Here is a 20,089-nt window from a genome sequence, read left to right as displayed (position 1 = left end):
TCTTTGTTTACCTGGGGGCCTTTGGTCATGCCCAGTAGTCCAACAATGTGATTTAGGTCACAGGCTTTGAATCACACCCAGAGTGACTGGAAACCAGAGACTGAGATCAGCCACTTGGACAGCCAATCATGCTTATGTAATGGAGCCCCAATAAAAACTCTGGACATTGAGGCTCAGGTGAGCTTTTCTGGGTGACCATACTCTATGCCCTTGGTCATACATCAATGCCAGGAAAGAAATGCATCCTGACTCCATGGGATGAGGACAAAGGAAGTTCCATGTCTGATACTTTCCTGGACTCTGCCCCACATGCTTCTTCCCCTGACTGAGTTTTGTATGTATCCTTTCCCTGTAATAAAGTATAATTATGAGTACAAGAGCTTTCAGTGAGTTCTGAGTCCTTCTAGTGTGTAATTGAACCTGAGAGTTGGTTTTGGGAGCCCCCTTGAACTTGCTTTTGTCTCAGAAAGGAGAGCAGTCTTGTGTGGATGGTATCCCTCTAATTCTGTAGTTGGCCCTGACTCTTCACAGGTGCTATCATCCCATCAAGGAAAAGGACGAGAACCTAGCTAGTTCATTTTCTAGACAATCCATGGTGAGAACACAGGGTTAATTTTGAGCAGTCTTACCCCCTGCATAACAAGGAACAGGGTAGAAACAAGACATCATACAGTTTTTTGTGTGTTTTTTTTTTTTTAAGATTTATTTATTTATTTATTTGAGAGAGAGAGAGACAGCAAGAGAGGGAACACAAGCAGGGGGAGTGGGAGAGGGAGAAGCGGGCTTCCCACTGAGCAGGCAGCCTGATGTGGGGCTCAATCCCAGGACCCTAGGATCATGACCTGAGCCGAAGGCAGATGCCCAATGACTGAGCCATCCAGGCACCCCAAGACATCATACAGTTTTACCTTCAGAAGCAATACTTCCCTTTATATATGAACATAAAATTAAATAAAAAATGAAAATCAACCTAAAACTTGTCCCAAACTGAAACAAATAAACTTAAATGAATATCAAGTCAATGACATAACCATACACACAAAAATAATGATTTAAATTAACTTTATAGCACAATATTTAGACTGTACATTCATAATGGAATATATTTTAAAGACAATTGTAAAGACAACCAGAACTGAACAGAAATCTCAACTTCATTTGGTAATCTTACTATTATTAATATTACTAAATTATTTAAACTGTTGTTATTTTGAAAGTATTTTATGTGTACTGTGGTAAAGCAAATAAGTTACTCTGCTAATGTTTTAGAAACAAGTATTTTCAGCCCAAAAGAAATATTAGTACAAAATCAAATAAGTTGAATAAAAGTTAAATAAAAACTCTCCAATGTTAAGTTTAAATTGTAAAAACTAATATGGCCATAAAATATGTATTTCTTAGCTCTGTGCACTGGAAAGGCCTAGAAGCAATGACAGCTAATGAATGAGCAACACCAACATCCTAACGGTGATCTCTGACCACCAACCATTCTCTACTTTGAGGAACTGGGACTCCCAACCAAGTATGGATAGGAATATAGAGATGAACCTGGAACATCTGATACACAAAAGCATGGAAGCTACCAAAGACTAATGGGATTGTGGCAAATGATACAGGAGTCAATGCAAAGAAGCCACCAGTGGTCAAAGATGAGTCAACATGAGCATGAAGAACAATAGTGACTGCAAACTGATTGAAACAATTAAAAAATAAGTCTTCAAGTTTATAAATAAAAGTTTTTATTGAAATGTAAAAAGTTCACAGGTAAAAAAATAAAAACAAACAAACAAAAACGGAGACACCAACTCCTAACTCTGAAAATTAGTAATTAAAGGGGAAGAATTATGCATTTATTCTTCTTTCAACAATGGTTTAGCGGAGGCCTACAGGTGCCAGGCACTGGCCTTGGTACTGAAGATTCATCAGGAAAGCAAAATGAATTCCTACCCTCGTGGATCTTGTCCGTGACTCCTTGGCATGTAACTATATTTCAAGGTAACTAAATAGTCCTGTTATTAAGGAAAAGTTCTACTTTCCAGAAGAATGCAGCTCATAAGTATAGAAGAAGTGACAGAGTTAGAAGACAACTATATTATAAGTCCTAATGAATGAAAGGGTCCAGGAGACAGTGACCAGTGGATCAAAGCCATCAGCTAAGAGACTGGGAGGGAGCCTGACAGAGGCAGGATGGAGCTGCAATCCTGGCGCCACTGACCAGTCCTAGCATTACTAGAAATGGGCAGACCAGAGTTTGTGATCCTGTTTTGAGGAAGCAGAGAGCTCACACTACCATATTTCCAGCCTTCAAGCCACAACAGTCCCACCTGAATCAAATCAAGCCTTTAGGGGCACCTGGGTGGCTCAGTAGGTTAAGCATCTGCCTTTGGCTCAGGTCATGATCCCAGGGTCCTGGGATTGAGCCCCATGTGGGCTCCCTGCTCAGCAGGGAGTCTGCTTCTCCCTCTCCCTCTGCTGCCCCCACCCCCTGCTTGTGTGCTCTCTCTCTCTCTGTCAAATAAATAAAACATTTAAAAAATTTTTTAAAATCAAGCCTTTAGCATGAACTTCAAGACTAAATAAAATATGGGGGATAGAAGAACGAATTACATACAACAAGAAAGAAGGCAGATCAATGTAGCCTGTGGGACAGTCCCTACAGCAGCAGACCTGGCTTTTTCAACAGAACAATGGCATGAGGAAATGTGGAGCAGGCAGAGGGACTCCTCTGGGTTAAATGAGATGTGAGAGACACAACAACCAAATACAGAGTGTGGACTTTGCTTGGATCCTGAGTTGAAGAAACTATCTTTAAAAAGTCCATGTTGAGAACAACTGGGGAAAACTGAATATGGACTAGGCATTAGTTTTTGTTGAAGAATTAATTTGCTATGATGATAGTATTATAATTACATATGACAATGTTCTTGGTTTTTAGAGATGAAATAAGAACCTCAGTGCTGACTGAGATATCTAGGTGGTGTGGTACAGCATCCACGTCAGTCAAAGAAGAATACGAGTCAATAAAAGGCATAATAAAGGCCTTAGAAATTTAATTTATATTGATAATAGGTTTGATGTATGATGAAGATAGGTTAGCTATTAAACAAAATGTACAAATATCCACTTCAAGGATATGGAAAAATAATCGAAGGTAGAAAAAGAATAAGAAAATAGGAAGAATTAATTAAAGAAAATAAAAGCAGACATCAATGAATTAGAAAATAGAATTATTTTATAGGATACTTAATAGAATAGCACTAATAGAACACAAGGGCAAATTCATTGAAAAGGACAAGAAAATAAAAATCTGTAGTGAGGCCAATTAAGAAAAAGAGAAAGCCCAAACGTTAGGAATGAGACAGGGAATATAACCAGAAGAACAGAGGAGATAAAATTAAAATGTTATGAACAACACAGTAAATTTGAAAACCTTAATATTATGGAAAATTTCCTAAGAAAATAAAAAAATTGAAATTAATTCAATATGCAAGAGTCATAAGAAGAAATTGAAAAATTGTCAAAAAAACTACCTAAGTGGCTATTTACCCAAAGGATACAAACACAATGACTCAAAGGGGCACATGCACCCCAACGTTTGTAGCAGCAATGTCCACAATAGACAAACTATGGAAAGAGCCCGGATGTCCACTGACAGATGAATGGATTAAGAAGATGTAGTACATATATATACAATGGAATATTACTCAGCCATCAAAAAACCCAAAATCTTGCCATTTGCAACAACGTGGTTGGAACTAGAGGGTATTACGCTAGGCCAAAATAAGTCAGTCAGAGAAAGACAAATACCATATGATTTCACTCATATGTGGAACTTAAGAAACAAAACAGATGAACATAGGGGAAGGGAAGGGAAAATAAAATAAGATGAAAATAGGGAGGCAAACCATAAGACGCTGAACCCTAGGAAACAAACTGAGGGTCGCTGGAGAGGAGGTTGGTGGGGAATGGGGTAACTGGTGATGGGCATTAAGGAGGGCACTTGACGGAATGAGCACTGGGTGTTCTATGAATCTGATGAATCACTAAATTCTACCTCTGAAACTAATAATACACCATGTGTTAATTAATTGAATTTAAATAAAGAATTAAAAAAAAAACTACCTAAGTGACACCAGTCCCAGTCTTTTCAGATTTTTTCAAACCCTCTAGAAACAGGTACTGTACGCTACTCAGACTGTTTCAGAACACCCATCAAAATATGAAAATTTTAATAATTTTTATTGTATACCTAATGTAACAATATCTCAAAGAATTCTGGATTCCTAAAGGATTTCTGTGTAAGCGCTAAGATGATACCCTGTCTCAGCCATAGCTAGCCAGAGCCAAAGGCCAAGACTGTGAGGACTCCGGGGTCTCCCACCTGGCAAACAGGTAGTTCCTTGAAAGAAATGGAGGCAAAGAGCCAATCTGGCAATGACAGAATGGCAGAGTGGGAAAAGCACAGGAACAGGAAGTAGCTTTCACCCTGGGTCTGCTGTGTAATTCAGAATAACCTTAGCCACCTCTCTGGGACCCAATTTCTCGACCTGTAAAGGAGTTGGCGTAAATGATCTTTCTATGGACTCTTGAATATTCAGTTCTATAAATTCTCATTGAGAAGGGTCAATGAGAATGCTGGTGACAGAAGGCAATAAACTATTGGAATTACTTTAAATATCAGTGGTTGCTAAGCACTGAGAGATGTGATAGGCAACTTTTGGTGCCTCTGCCCAGCCCAAATCCTCCTATAGAGGCTCCCTCTTCTACCCACCTCGACTAAAGCACTGGGCCTAGAGCTGCATGTTTAGAGAAAAACATCTCTGCAATCACAACAACCATATTCCCCCATTCTAAAAATTTATACACACACACATACATGCAGTGGAAGTTGGTGTTCAGAGACAAAGAAGCAGGTGTACAAGGAGGGCATGAACAAGACCCATGAAGGCAAGAAATTTATTTGGCTTAGGAATTTGAGTCTCTGGTGCCCAGACCAGTGCCTGGCACTAGTAGGCTTTCATTTAGTGATTGTCGAATGACCACTGAATCTTATTCCCCTACTTGGTTTCCATGAGATTCTCTTGTCTTTCTCTAATCATTCTCTCATTTGTTTCCCATTAAGCTAGCACAAGTTGGTTTCTTATAACCAGAAAGCCCCACCAAATACATTAGGGGCCCCTTCCCTTCACAGGCATTACTCACTTCACTATGGGTAAACACACCTGGCCCCAGGGAAGACATCATCAGCCTGCACTGTCGCAGGTCCTGCCCAAGAATGTGGAATTGGCATAGTAGGAGACTCGGTCAGTGGTCAGTGGCGCTGGAGTGAGGTAGTGATAGACAGCCAGGGAGATGTACAAAGGCTGGCTGGCAAAATTGATTAAGACAGTTCAGAGAGGGGAGCCTGGGTGGCTCAGTCAGTTAGGAGTCTGCCTTTGGCGCAGGTCAGGATCCCAGCGTCCTGGGATGGAGCCCCATGTTGGCTTCCTGCTCAGCAGGGAGCCTGCTTCTCCCTCTCCGCTCCCCCTGCTTGTGCTCTCTCTCTCTCTCTCTCAAATAAATAAATAAAATCTTTATTAAAAGAAAAGTTCAGAGAGGGAAGTCAACAATAGTGGCTCTGAGAGAACCTCATATTCTTTTAATAATGTCCTTTTTTCCCACCCCCACTTAAATTGGAGTAAATTTCCCTTCCCACTAGTCAAAACCAAAGGGCAACCTTTATGGGATGATGAAATGCTCATTATCTTGGTTGTGGTGAGTTTCACGCATGTGTCTTTAAGCTGTGCAGTTTATTGTACTTCAATTATATATCAAGAAAGTAAAAAAATGTGGAAAGAGTTTAAGTCAAACTCTTTCAGTTATTTTACAATAATCAATGTATCAGTAATGGTACGATGTTAAAGGAGGTCCTTTGTCATGAGGGTGCTTTTTTGGAACGTGCTTAGTATCAGCACGTCTTTATTTATTCCAATGCCTTCTCACCCCCACCCCCACCTGCTCCCTCCTATCCCTCGAGGAAATGAACATGTAATAGCAAACAGTAAGTTGTAAGAGTAGTCAAGTTGGTGAACTCTAATTCATAATCAACAGAACTAAAATGCAAGACTATACACATTTTTTTAATTTATCAGGAAGCTTTTACATTGTAATCTTATCCTCTAAATCCCTTCCCGGGGTTGCAATTTACTTTACACTTTTATAATTCTAAATTATTTTACACTAATGAATCATAGTGCAAATTTGCCTCTTAATCCCTACAGTAATTGACTTAACACAAACCAGTGTTACGTCTTGTTAAAATTATCTATATAGGTAACAACCACTTTAAGGACAGGGTCAAATCATTTATCTTGATTCCCTAACTTGCAGTGTCCAGTACGGATTGACTAGGGATAGGGAAAGGGATTGAAGGATGTGACGGAAGACAGGGTAGGAAGAAAAAGGGTTATGTGGGGGGTGCAGATCATGCAGGGCTTTGTAGACCACGATAAAAATGTTGGACTTTATTCTAATACTAAGCCATTGGGAGGATTCTGAGCAGAGGGTTGGCATGGTCTGATTTATATTTTTACAACAGGGATCACTCTGGTTGCTGTCTGAATAATTACAGGAAAGTATGGAAGCCGGGTATATACCAGAGTATACTGAGAGAAATGGGTGCACATGTTCACTGAAAGACAAGGTACGAGAATGTTTATAGCAACTTTATTCATAATAACCACAAACTGGAAACAACCAAAATCTCCATCAACAGTAGAATGGATTTATAAATTGCAGTACAGTCGTACAATGGAATACTGCACAGAAGTAAAAAATGCTGCTACATGCAACGTGGATGAGTCACATAGTACTGAACAAAAGACACAAGAGCACATGTAATTATTACATTTACATGGAGCTTTAAAAAGACAAAAGGAAACTCTGGTGATAAAGGTCAGAATAGTGTATGTGTGTGCAGGAGGGACATAAGGGCATCTGCCGGGGTACTAGAAAGGTTCGTATCTTGATCTGGGTAATGGCTTCAAGCGTGTATAAAAAAACCCACTGACGCATACATTTAATATTTACACACTTTACTGCGTATGTTTTACCTCAATAAAAAATATTTTTAAAGAAATTACATAAATGGATAGATACAACCACGTGTTAATCTAGTGTAGTCTTCCACATAGTTCTGGTTTTCTTCTGAGGCACATGGAAGGATTATAGTCTTCCTGGAACTTTGGTGTGGCCATGGGATTTGTTTCGGGCAGTGAAAGTGCTTTATAGGCCTCTAAGTGATTTGCTGCATTTTTTTCATTTCCCAAAATGAGCAGCCACACCGTACATGATATCTGGTTAACCTGAGACCCAGAATGAGAACAACTTCGAGCAGGGACCAGTGAGCATTTTCTGTGGGGTCATGAGGCAAATATTTTAGACTCTGTGCATTGCACACTGTCACAGCTATTCAATTCTGCCATTATAGAGCAAAGGTGGCCATAGACATAAATAAGTGGGCAAGGCTGTCTTCCAATAAAATTTACACAAACAGGCCACAGTATGGATTTTGCCTGTGGACTGTAGTTTGTTGACCCTCGACCTCAGCAAAGTCCCTAGCCAAGTTCCAAGAGAAAAGTTCCCAAGGCATTGAGATTTTGCTGTTGTTACTTTATGACAACCTCGCCTATCCTGATACAGAAATTGGCTCCATTTAAAAAAAACTCAACATACTACACACTGGCTTAGTTGGTAGGCACTCAGGAAATTGCTATTGAAGGATGGAAGAAATAACTTACGGGGGCAACTCATGTTATGGAGTGGTGAAGCTATCTCTTGGGAAAGCCTGTAAGGCACAGAATCTATCCTTTACTAAGGGGGGGGCGGCGAGGAGTAAAACAAAATGTTTTATGGTTGCTGTTGGCTGCATTTGACAAAATGTGTAAGAAAGAGATGACCTCAGAATTCATCAATTTGCAAGCAGAAATGAAAGGGGGTAGAGTTCACAAATTTGAGTACTTATTGGATAGGATGAGGCCACTTCTCAATTATAAGAAGATAAAAATGAGAAATTGCTTAATCCAAAGGATTAAAGAAACCCATTAAAACCCAGTTTTGCAGCAAGTATCACTGGATGACTATCACACCTACTGTTAAGATTTCTGGATGAGTTAATGTGCCTCAGACTAAAAGTCCAACTTAGTGTAACACTGGTTAATCCCTTAAATTGGACAAAATGGCTCAAGGAAAAAGACTATGGGTATAGTTCTTCCACGAATCCCAAAAGCCCTGGTTACCTAGAAATTAAGTTCAGAGGCACGTGAACAAGAAAGCAAAGAAATATAGCAAATCTAAGAAGTACACCTTGATTACATGTCAGTTTTGGGTCATCTTCCTTGGAGAAGTGCTAAGGACATTCTGTAGGCAAGAAAGCAAGAGAACTGGGTATCTAGGGACCAGGAAGACGGAGTCATTCCTCTAATATTTTATTAAATTTACTTACTTTTAAATCCCAGAAGAGCCAGAAATCATCTGTAAAGGAAAGTGGCAAGTACATAGTATGCATGTTTGCTGCAGCGTTATTTTTTCTGATACTGAGTGTAACTTTTTAATTACCAAATATTGTTTTAGTCCACTAAATAGTTGTCCAATCTTTTTCATCTAGGTTCCTTTGGAAGTCTATCTTTGGAAATTAAAAAAAAAAAGAAAAAAGAAAGAAAAGAAATTAAGACTTCTAAATAAAGGAGGTAAAGACTTTATATTCCATAGATTCATGTAAGTATACCTGGGTTTGAATCCTGGCTTTACTACTTACATGTACTAGGGCAAATTGCAATCTAAGTTTGTTTCCTCAAACAACATTCACGTAATAAATATTTGAGCCACATGCCAAGCACTGAGCTGAATTCTGGGAATACAATTCCCTAGTCACAAAGAACTTAGTTTCATTTCTTAATTCATAATATGTGAATAACAATTACCCAACAAGCAGGCTAAGGCAGGAAGACCTCAGTGAAGGTCAAATGAGACTATGAAAGGGCTTCAAAGATCGTAACACTACACACATATTTATTCATCCAAACATTTATTGGAACGCCAGGCATCGTGCTAAGCACTACAGACAGAACGGCTAGCAAGGCACAGTCCCTGCCCTGATAAAGCTTACAGTCTAGCAGTGACAGATAAAAAGTAGCAACAAAGTGTGACAAAGTGTATGGCTGGGAAAAGTAAAGGGTATTTAGAGAGTGCACAGTGGGGGCACCTAAAGGGCATCCGTGAAGGCTTCCTAGAGGAAGTGGTACTTAAACTGAGACCTCAAAGATGAACAGAAATTGTATCTTATCCTATGTCACGGTGAAAGCAGTGGAGAGATACGACCAGGTATGTCGTTCGGGAACAATCTGGCTGCAGCATAAAAAATGATCAAAACCAGAGAAAAAGAGACTAACAAGGATGCTGTTGCTATAATATAATTCAGGCTGCTGGCCTGAATTAGGATGGTAGCACTGGAGAAGTGAGAAAAACTTGAGACAGTAGACCTAACACAAAGGTTTTCGTGACTGGATATGATAAGGTCATGGACAGATCAGTTTTTGGCTTGGGCTGGGGCAACTGGTAGCAGCAGTGCCATCTACTCAAAGAGGGAACAGAAGAGAAGGTTTGGGGGCAAGATCAATGACATGCTATGGTGTCTACAAGAGTGGACTTAAGTTAGCAGAGTGACTAGGTCAGCAATTAGATAGATACGTGAATTAGGAAAGGCCTAGAAAGGAGATATGAACTTGGGGGTCATTTGCATACAGATGGTAACAGAAGCCATGGTCAGGGATGAGAGCAGCTAAGATGATGTAGAAAGAGGCTCTACAACAAAATTTTACAATCACAAGAACACAAACATGTCAGGGGAAAGGGGTGCGCCTATGAAGCAGACTGAGGAAGCATACCTGCCGATAGTATCTAGCCCTGAAGCCAACATATACAAGCACTTCAAGGAAGAGTAGTCAGTGGGGTCAGAGGGTAAGAATGCTGACAAGGATCTAGCTGGGTAGAGCAGTATGAGTGGCACTAAAAGACTGGGAATACAGACAAATCTTTTAAGAAAACTGGTAGGAATGGGAGATACAGGGACATAGGGTTTTTAAAAAATAGTGCTTATTTTAACTATAATCACTGATACAATAGGGCCAGTAACAACTATTCTGTAAAAAAAAAATTTTTTTAAAAGACTGCCATGCAGTTACAGAATTACTTAATACAGAAAACAGTAATATACACACATTTTTCTTTTTTACAAACAAGACTAGTTTATAGCAAATTCTCTATTATTTAGGGTCAGTTTTAAATCCTTAGCTTATATCTCCCCCCAACTCAGTGACTACATGATGCAAACTAGTTTTATTACCTTAAGCAAAATATATAGTGGAACTTCACAAAATGTACAAGACTTCAATAGGAACTAGGGTAGGAAAGCAGAAGCCAGGTCCTCCAAACATTCTTTCAATAAAGCACTTGCCATGAAAGAGAAGACTCTAAACTACTGGCAAATTACCGGTAGATTTTTTGGGGGGGAGGAGTGGTGGTTGGTTTTTCATTGTTGTTTTTCCAGATATTAAGCTTACTCCCCATTCACCGAAAATCTCAACTTGACCATCCTCAATTACTAGCTTGTTAATACTTGCTTTTCTGCTCTAATTCCGTTTAACAGAACTGAGCCCTTTAGTCTGGTTCAATATAAGCCACTGACTTAAAATGCTACTGTGAGCTACCAGAATCTATCAAGGCCTTTACTTCATCTTACCAGTCAAATCTGGAACGTTGGAATGAGTCTCCGCTATCGACTAGTGTCAGTTTGCCTGACTTGCCTTTCTCATTCTGCTTCTACCAGTAATTTGCCCTGTCCCTCAAAATAAAATAATCTACAACAGTATGACGGGGGACCTACTGGCACTTTGGGAAGGATAATTCTCCATTGTGCCTGGCTGTCCTACGCACTGCGGGGGGGGGGGGGGGGGGGCTTTGTGCTTAAATGCCAGCAGAATCCCCCCAGGTAAGTCTGACAACCAAAGAAGTCCCCTATATTTTCCAACAACCTCTGGAAAGACGGGTTACTGCTTCTGGTCAAGAACCCTTGACACAATTTTGGTTCCTGAGCTCTTACGGCATCTATTTTGATTGCTCGGGAATCAGTTCCTTCTAAATGGTTGATTGTATCCTGGTTCCATGAATGTGCTGGATTAGTGACCAAGAATAATGTGTTACAATAGTTAAGACCGGACTTCAGCACAGGTTTGCAAATTGTACGTGAGAGGACCTCTCAGCTGGGTCCTGCTTTTAAATCGTTTTCTATATTTGGCTTTACTGTTAAGATTTCCTTTTCATGGTTAACGTAAGTTTGAAAAGCACTGTTTTGCACAAAGCAGATGTCTTTAATGGAATTAAAGAAATGTGGAATTGCTACAATCTGTTAATAAAGCTGCTTCTTGAGGATTAAGTATTTCTACTTGTGCACTATCGTTAATATAGAATGTGTGGGACAGTTTTAAATTCTATAATAAATCCACTTCCAGCAGCTAACACAATCTGACGTCGTATCACTTTAAAATAAAGGGTTTTCTTTAAACAGGATTTCTTTATAAAGCAGTAACACCCATGCATAATAAGCTAAAATATCTCACACCTCCTGATCCTGGAGGGCAATAATCTTATTGTCATCCTTTTTTGACAGGGCCAAACTTCTGTCTGGAGTAGAATAAAGAATTACTAATGGGCAACTATTAAGATTCTATACTTACCGTAGTCCTTTACTAGGCAAGCTGATAAAACAGCACCCCACTGTGAAAAATTCAGGGGAGACCCCCAATAACTGATCTCCAAAATGCAAGAAGCATCCTAAAATAATTCTTACTCCGCTGACTAAAATTTTGTATGATTATTTTCTTCTACTAGTAATATTATCACTAGGGTAGGTTGGGGGGGGTGAGAGGAGGAACTCTGTCAGTATTGACTTCAGACTCAGAAAAATGTTAAAAAAAAAAAAATAGTCTCTAACATTTTGATAGTTAAGACAAAATACCTCCACCGTATGTACGTTCTTACTTCTCAGAAACTTCTGAACTTGCTATGTGAGTTTCTGCAAACTGACTAAAACATACATTTAAGGAGTTGATAACTTCAGACCATATGCATCAGAATTTTAGCACTTTGTTAAAACCTAAAATTTCTTTAAAACATCTGAAAAACAGACTTCTAATTCAACTCACATTATCAGTACTGAACTTCTTTAAAAACAATCATATCATAAAAGCAAAAAACAATGACTTCATCATTAAATTAAATTTTTAAAAAGGAATTTGCATGTCTCAGTCCCATGCTGCCTCTTGAGATGAAAAAAAAACATCTGTCAGAAGAATCTGAATCGTGTTCAATTTGGATGAATAAACTTGGTGCTTTGCCACAATCCAAATTAGTTCATTTGAAAAATCGGACAAATGTTTGCTTTTAGAATGAGATTCTCTTTGAGTGTCTCAATGTTGTACTACCAAGGCTTATGGATTGGATTCATTTCTTCCTCTCACAAGGTCATCCCAATGCGGCTCTATTTCAGTTGTGGCAATCCTAAACAGGGCGTGGAGATGCTCGTCTGTCAATGGCTGGCTCAAAGTGTGTTGGTTCCGAGTCAAATATGAAAAAGCCTTTTCGCAGATTTCGTTACTATCAAACAAGGATGCCACCTTACAGGCAACCCCTTTGATAATTGGGTAAGATTCAGCAGACAATCCAGCATAGAACTGCCCCAAGTCTTTGACTCTGTATTCATTCCAAAGGTTAGTATTCGCCTGAAGTTTTGTTAGTTCCACTCTTACCGAAATAGGTGCATATTCAGGTTTAAAGTTAAAAGGATTTGCAAAAAGTTCTAAGTCCTTTTTAATGAACCTGAGGTCCTTGAAATGTCTCTCAAATTCTTTCTGTAGGCGACAGATCACCACTTGATACCTATCAGGATCAAATATTTTTTGATCTTCTTTAAGATGCTGTTTAAGCTCATCAACAACTTCTCTGAAGGCAGCAAAGTGTGTTAGATTTTTTTCCTCAATATGTCTCTGCAGTAAATTCAGCTTCACTTCAAAGGTACAGATATGGTCAAAGGCAGCAGCAGCAAAGACTTTACTGACTCTCAACAGTTCACTGAGTTCTCGAAGGTGGTCCATAATATCCACCAAGAAGCCAAAGTCACACAGCCATTGCTTGTCTGTGAAATGGACCGTTGTTGCCCCTATTGAAACCAAGAAGGCTTCTATCTCTTTTCTCAGGGAAAATACTAGTTTTAAAGTTTTCCCTCTTCTAAGCCAATTGTTCAGACACCGTCCATTAACCCTTTCGCCATGCTCTGATTCAGATTCAGTTAGTAAAGCCTGAAATTCCGGGCGCCTAACGCCTCTGGTCTTAATCAGAACTATCCATTCTGATATAGTATTTATGATCTGATTAACGTCGACATCGTAGGAGCTCAAGAGTTCCAAGTGCAGAAATCCTGAATAATGGATAACATTCCAACAGTTGGGGCTTACAGCCTTTTCCCTCATGTACGACACCAGTCCTGAGTTCTCACCAATCATCCTCAGAGTGTGGGTCGTGGTTAGTCCAACCATTCGCTGCAAGCTAAGCCCCGCTGTCTGCAGGGCCTCAAGGATTGCCGCCATAAGGGCACCAACACTGAAGTGACGAGTCAGGTTGATTATGGTCAGAAGCTCTTCTTGGACCTCCAAGTCCTGGCCCACGCCGCGGACAAAGACCAGGAGGTAGTTCTCATAGGCCACAAAGGCCTGGTCGTCCAAGGCAAGGGAATAGGCTTTAAAGTCCTTGGCTCTGTCAAAAAGCTGACTGCGTAGGTTTTTGTTAATGTTCAGGACCCTCTGCCGCGTGACCTCTGGAGATAAATCAATGCCATCCAGAACGCTTACGTGTTCGGGCAGTACATCCCTCAGCATCACCTCCATGCACTGGTACACAAAGTCCCCCTCACCCCAGCCGCGACCCTTCAAGGCCAAGAGGCGGGCGAGCCCGAGGCCTGCACGAGCAGCTCTCTCCTCGGGAGTGAGCGGCGCGACCACGGGCAAGTCGCCCTGCCGCAGACGCTCCACTAGGGCCGCGCGCTCGCCCTCCGCCACATACCGCTCGTAGTAGTCGTGCTCGGCCTCGTAGTGGCGCCTGACGTCGCGTTCGCGGGTGGCTACGACGAGGCGGCGACAGACCAGGCACAGGGCCCCTTCGCCCTCCGGAGGCTCCACCACCAAGTAACGCTGGGTCCACTCGGTCCGGAAAACCCGAGATTCGTCGACTTCCATTTTGCTCCTCTTGGGCGTCATCCACATTTTACTGCAGGCCACAAGAAGAGGGCCGACCTCCGGGAGGCCGCAAGGAGAGGGGAGGAGCAGGGGCAGGAACAAGCACCTCCTCCGCTCTGCGCCAAATCACCCCAGCCGGGGGACACCAACCTCCGGCTACGCCACCTGCGTTCCTATTGGCTGGAGATTTCGTATTCCCTAGCCCAGGAAAGAGCCAATGGGGAGAGCGGACAGCGCGCAGGCGCATACCCTTCTAGCCAGGGGCCTGAAGCCGTGCGCTTAGGGAGGGACCAAGAGACCCAGGAACCCGCGGACTTAAGAAACTTGACTGGCATCCAGCTGCCCAATCAATAGCTCCCTGGTTCCGAAGCGTCTGCCGCGGGAAGGTGGGACAAGACCGCGTAAACAGAGTTGGTTGGAAAGACGTGGGCACGAAGCCCTGAGGTGATTGGCTGAAGGCACTTCCGGTGAGCCTCCCGACGTGACTTAGGCTCTTCTGGCGCCAAAATGTCGCTTGTAGCGGGGGTTATTCGGCGGTTGGACGAAACAGTGGTGAACCGCATCGCGGCAGGGGAAGTCATCCAGCGGCCGGCTAATGCCATCAAGGAGATGATTGAGAACTGGTAGGGAGGGAGTGGAGCCGGGCTTTCTTGTCAGCTACGGTTTAACAGGCCCCTCTTCAGGAGGGCGCGCGGACACGCCTCCCTGCCCCGGGCGGAGGCGTGTACGGCGCATGCCCACGGCGCCGGAGGCCTCGGAGGCCTGCCTTTTCCCTTCCCGGGTGCCGCGAGTTTCTGAGCGCTCTCGCGATACTTTAGTAGGGTTGTCGGGGGGGGGGTCCAAGTGGAGGGCTACATTGTATTGTTTTAATGGCGCCATCAGTTAAGGGAACTACTTTTAAAATTATATGTACAGAAGGTGCAAAATTTTTAAATGCATAAACATTTTCGGGGGGAACGGTCTCCATTCATACTTCAGAGGGTACTGTGTTAACGTTTCTTGCATATTCCAAAAATAACCCATGCACATTCAAAAGTACAGTTCGTTTGATTTTTATTCCAAACAGATTGTCGAGATTTTAGACAGGCCGATGGACTTTGTCTGGGTTTAACTTCTGACTGCCCTATTGCCAAATTAGTGGCCCAACTTAGTGTTTTCCTCCCCTTTACCTTTTGGCGGGGGGGGTGGGGGGCACATCGAAGATGTGATTTCATGAGGGTACCCCGTGGATTCTGAAGTTTGGAAGTGTCACAGTGTGGAAGGAAGAGGTTAAAACTTGGAAAGAACGGTGGGTGTAAACTATAAACTTAAAAAAGACATGCTCATGATGTACCTAAACGTTACCTTCGTGTTGACATCAGTTGATGTTAATAAAATAAATACACGAAAAGAACAAAATGACCCAGCGAAGAATGGTGGGTTTGTAAGAAGATCGTGAAAACATAAACAACCACTCAGGGTAGTGGGGCTAAAAGAACAGTGTAGAAAGGACCACTGAGGGAAAGGAACAGAATTAGGAGGTAGACAAAAGAAGGAGCAGGGAACATGGGAACAGGTTCTCTTTTCACCAACTGTAAAGGCTGGCTTTTGTTTCTGCAATGTTAGAATTCACTGACAGACTAACCCGGGCCTGTTATCTAATGGGCCAGACTACTGCACAACCAAACTGAACATATTAGCTAAGTGGTTTATAATTAGTTCTACCAGCAGGGATTTTGTGTGGGGTCCAGTTATGCCCTTTTTAATATGGAAATCGAGATGGCTAATACAACTTCAATTCAAGGGCTTCTGAGAAAGATCTTTAATATTTAAGTAACTTACTGTCTTACTTTGGAAGAAAGAATTTTCTTTGTGTGGAGCCGATTACTTTTCTTTCTCAAGCAGCCACAGACTGAATTTGTTTTCTATAGCCTGTGCTCTTGTGATGTTGGCTACTCTTTGAAAGTACGAAAGATTTCTTGGCTTCTCAAAGAACTTTCTGCATTGCCATTTTTTTTTTCTTTTCCGAAACAAAATGTATTTTCTTAAAAGGGAATAAATAGTAGAAAAACACATTTATGATTTTTTTGAAATGACATCTTATTAGGGTCACTTGGGAACCCGAGACTGAGTAAAATTGAAGTAATAAATGGCAAAATTAGTTGAGAAGAGGGTAAGAAATAGGCATGTGGTAAAAGGATCCTACTTTTTTTTTTTTTTGAAGATTTTATTTATTTATTTGACAGAGAGAGACACAGCGAGAGAGGGAACACAAGCAGGGGGAGTGGGAGAGGGAGAAGCAGGCTTCCCGCTGAGCAGGAAGCCCGACGTGGGGCTCGATCCCAGGACCCCGAGATCATGACCTGAGCCGAAGGCAGACGCCTAATGACCGAGCCACCCAGGCACCCAAAAGGATCCTACTTTTAACTTCACTTTCATTCCTAGAGGAACAGAAATGGTGTTGAATGTCTTATTGAAAATGATGATTGCTCCCTCCTGCCTCTCTCTTCCCCCTCTCTCACACAGCATGTAAACTCATTACAGTGTAGTCACAGAGCCTATAAAACAGAGGGAGAACACAATAACCAGACAGTCTTGTATTTATCTGGAATTTGTTCTTATACCTTGGCTCATATTAAAATATGTACATTAGGATAGTTGCAGAATAATAATAAATTTTTTCTGTTTAATTTGCCAGTTTAGATGCACAATCCACCAGTATCCAAGTGGTTGTTAAAGAGGGAGGCCTCAAGTTGATTCAGATCCAAGACAATGGGACTGGGATCAGGGTAAGTAAAACCTCAGAGGAGCAGGCTGTTTGTGTGCTTTGTGGTAACAGGAAGCGACAGTCTTTCCTTGTTCAGGAAACTCTGGGCTTTTTGTGGATGGGATTTTTAACTGAAATATTCAATACCAGCATTAAATATATATTGAGTACCTATTCTAAACTGGACACTTATTCAGGAAAATAAGGTGAAGGAGAGAGTTAAGAGGCTGCTTAAAGGATGAATGTTCTTGGGCAGATAGAACATGCAAAGACCACAAAACGGAAGCCCGCTTGACTTGTTTAAGGACCAGCAAGGAGGCCAGTGTGTCTCTAACAGGGTGAGGGAGTGGAAGAATAATAGGAGATGAAGTCTGAGAACTAAGTAGACCGGTCACGTAGGACCTTGTGGGCCACTGTAAAATCTTTGGCTTTTACTCTGTATAAAGTGGGGGTTTTGAGCAAAGAGGTGACATGGTTTGTGGAGTTTTTTAGGAACCCTTTTGTCTAGATTATGGAAGACAGACTGTAGCAGGACAGTACCAAGGCAGTAAGAGGGCTCTTGGAGCAGTCCAGGGTGACCATGTCTTGGACCAGTTTGGTTGCAGTAGAGAGGCAAGAAGCAGTGAGATTCTGCATTGATTATTAAGACAGAGCTCTCAGAATTTGCTGATGCATGGTATAAGAGAAAGAGGAATCAATGGGCGCCTGGGTGGCTCAGTTGGTTAAGCGACTGCCTTCAGCTCAGGTCATGATCCTGGAGTCCCTGGATCGAGTCCCGCATCGGGCTCCCTGCTTGGCAGGGAGTCTGCTTCTCCCTCTCCCACTCCCTGTTTGTGTTCCCTCTCTCGCTGTGTCTTTCTCTGTCAAATAAAAAAAAAAAAAAATTAAAAAAAAAAAAAAAAAAAAAAAAAAAGAGAAAGAGGAATCAAGAATGATTTCAAGGTTTTGGCCTGTGCAAATGGCAGAGTTGCCATTTACTGATGGAAAAGCCTATGGAAAAAACACACTTGGGGGTAGATCAGAAATTTGTTTGGGGGCATGGTAACCTTGAGATGGCTCTTAGTTGAGTAAGCATGTGAGTCTGGAGGGCAGCATAGAGGTTTGGGCTGGAGATAAAAATTTAGTGTATTGAATTTTGATGGTATTAAAAACCATCAGACTCCCATGAAAAGGTGTTGAACATAACAAGTCATTAGAGAAATATGAATAAAAGGAGCAATGACCTACCATTTGACACCTATTAGGATGGCTATTATAAAAACAATAAAATAAGAATATAGAGAAATTAGAACCCTAATGCATTCTACAGTGTAGCCGCTGTAGAAAATAGTATGGTGATTCTTGAAAAAATTAAATCGAATTACCATGCAATTCAGCAGAACTTGTGAGTATGTACCCCAAAGAATTGAAAGCAAGGTCTTGAAGAGATTTGTCCCCCCATGTTCATAGCAGCATATTCACAATAGCCAAAAGCTGGAAGCAATCCAGGGTTCTGTAGATGAGTGGATTTAAAAATGTGATGTGTACACATAATGGAGTATTATTTACCCTTACAGAGGATTGAAATTCAGACACATGATGCAATATGCATGAACCTTGAAGACATTACGTTAAGTGAAACAAGCCAGTCACAAAAGGACAAATATTGTATGATTCCTCATCTAGGAGGTTCCTAGAGTAGTCCCATTCATAGAAGGTAGAATGGTGGTTGCAAGGGGCTCGGGGGAGGGGAGCATGGGGAGTTATCGTTTAATGGGGACAGAGTTTCAGTTTGGAAGGATGGAAGAGTTCTGGAGATGGATAGTGGTGATGGTTGTACACCAGTGCGAATGTATTTATGGCTGCAGAACTGTACACTTAAAGATGGTTCAAATGGTAAAATTTGTTATGTGTATTTTACTGTAATTAAATGCCCTATAGATTTTTAATAAAGAAGTTTTCTAATAATAATAATGATTTTTATAAAATTTGTGTGGCTGGGAGAACTCATCAAGAGAGTGAGTGTAGACGACAAAGAGGTCCAAGGCTGGAGTCCTGGGTAACCTCGCTGTCAGAGATGAGGCGGAACCAGCAAATGCAGGTGAGAAATGTGACTCATGAGAGAGAAGGGACACAGGGACAGTGTGGCATTCTGGATGCCACATGAGGAAGTTACTGCTGATTTTAAAACTCTTCTCCTAAGAGGGGTTGCTTCTTGGATTCAGTCAAGAAAAGGGAAATTCAGGATTTGGAAAAAATGAATAACATAGTTATTTACTTATTTTTTGGTATCTTCTAGAAAGAAGATCTGGATATTGTGTGTGAGAGGTTCACTACAAGTAAACTGCAGTCCTTTGAGGATTTAGCTCGTATTTCTACCTATGGCTTTCGGGGTGAGGTAAGCTGAAGATTAAAGAAGTGTGTAAAATATCCTTCTGTGAATGACATTTCTGCCATTTGTCAACATATGTTTCTCAACAGAAGTAAATAAAATATGATTCTTTTTACTTGTTAAATATATGCAAATCAAACAAACTTAATTAAATTTCGTTTTCCAAAACCAAGGATTGTTCAAAGTACTTAATACATTGAAAACTATTTTATCTACAGATAACAACCCCCCTCCCCTCCTGCCAAGATGTTAAGTGTCTTTTGATGGAGAATGCAACACCACCCACAAAGTTTTTTTGTCAAATTATCAAATGTGAATCTGATTAATACCTACTAAGTGCCGGTACTGGGAAAATATAGGAGGCAAGGGAACATGGTAAATGGAACAAAAAACCAACTGAGTGGCTCAGTTGGTTAAGTGTCTGACTCTTAATTTCAGCTCAGGTGATGATCTCAAGTTTGTGAGATCAAGCCCCAACTTGGGCTCTGCACTGGGCATGGAGTCTGCTTAAGAGTCGCTCTTCCTCTTCCTCCACCTCTACCCCACCCGTCTCTTGCTCTCTCTCTAAAGAAAAAAAAAAAGGCTTAAGCATATGAACCAGCTCCAATGTGTACATCTTACTTGGATCCTGATTTGAGCAAACTGTAA

At 41.3% G+C, this 20,089-nt stretch overlaps 2 protein-coding genes across 2 annotated transcripts in view; one reads left to right on the top strand and one right to left on the bottom strand.

Moving 5' to 3' along the window:
• Positions 1-6,689: 6,689 nt before the first annotated feature.
• EPM2AIP1 (EPM2A interacting protein 1) lies at positions 6,690-14,483 on the bottom strand. The gene has a single exon (XM_045904066.3). It carries the CDS (start codon positions 14,349-14,351, stop codon positions 12,525-12,527), a length of 1,827 nt encoding a protein of 608 aa, XP_045760022.1. The 5' UTR covers positions 14,352-14,483; the 3' UTR covers positions 6,690-12,524.
• A 315-nt stretch (positions 14,484-14,798) lies between these two features.
• The window catches only part of MLH1 (mutL homolog 1), a 43,010-nt gene continuing 37,719 nt past the window's right edge, over positions 14,799-20,089 (top strand). The window contains exons 1-3 of the mRNA XM_045904057.3: positions 14,799-14,947; positions 17,002-17,092; positions 19,349-19,447. Of these exons, the coding sequence (XP_045760013.1) occupies positions 14,832-14,947; positions 17,002-17,092; positions 19,349-19,447 (306 nt within the window). The 5' untranslated portion in view covers positions 14,799-14,831. The remainder of the gene's footprint in view (positions 14,948-17,001; positions 17,093-19,348; positions 19,448-20,089) is intronic.

The sequence above is a fragment of the Mirounga angustirostris genome, unplaced genomic scaffold, assembly GCF_029215605.1.
Source record: "Mirounga angustirostris isolate CCGP_5_RB_7025 unplaced genomic scaffold, mMirAng1.0.hap1 SCAF_1, whole genome shotgun sequence".
Classification (NCBI taxonomy): Eukaryota; Metazoa; Chordata; class Mammalia; order Carnivora; family Phocidae; genus Mirounga; species Mirounga angustirostris.
This window is presented reverse-complemented; position numbering and strand designations above follow the sequence as displayed.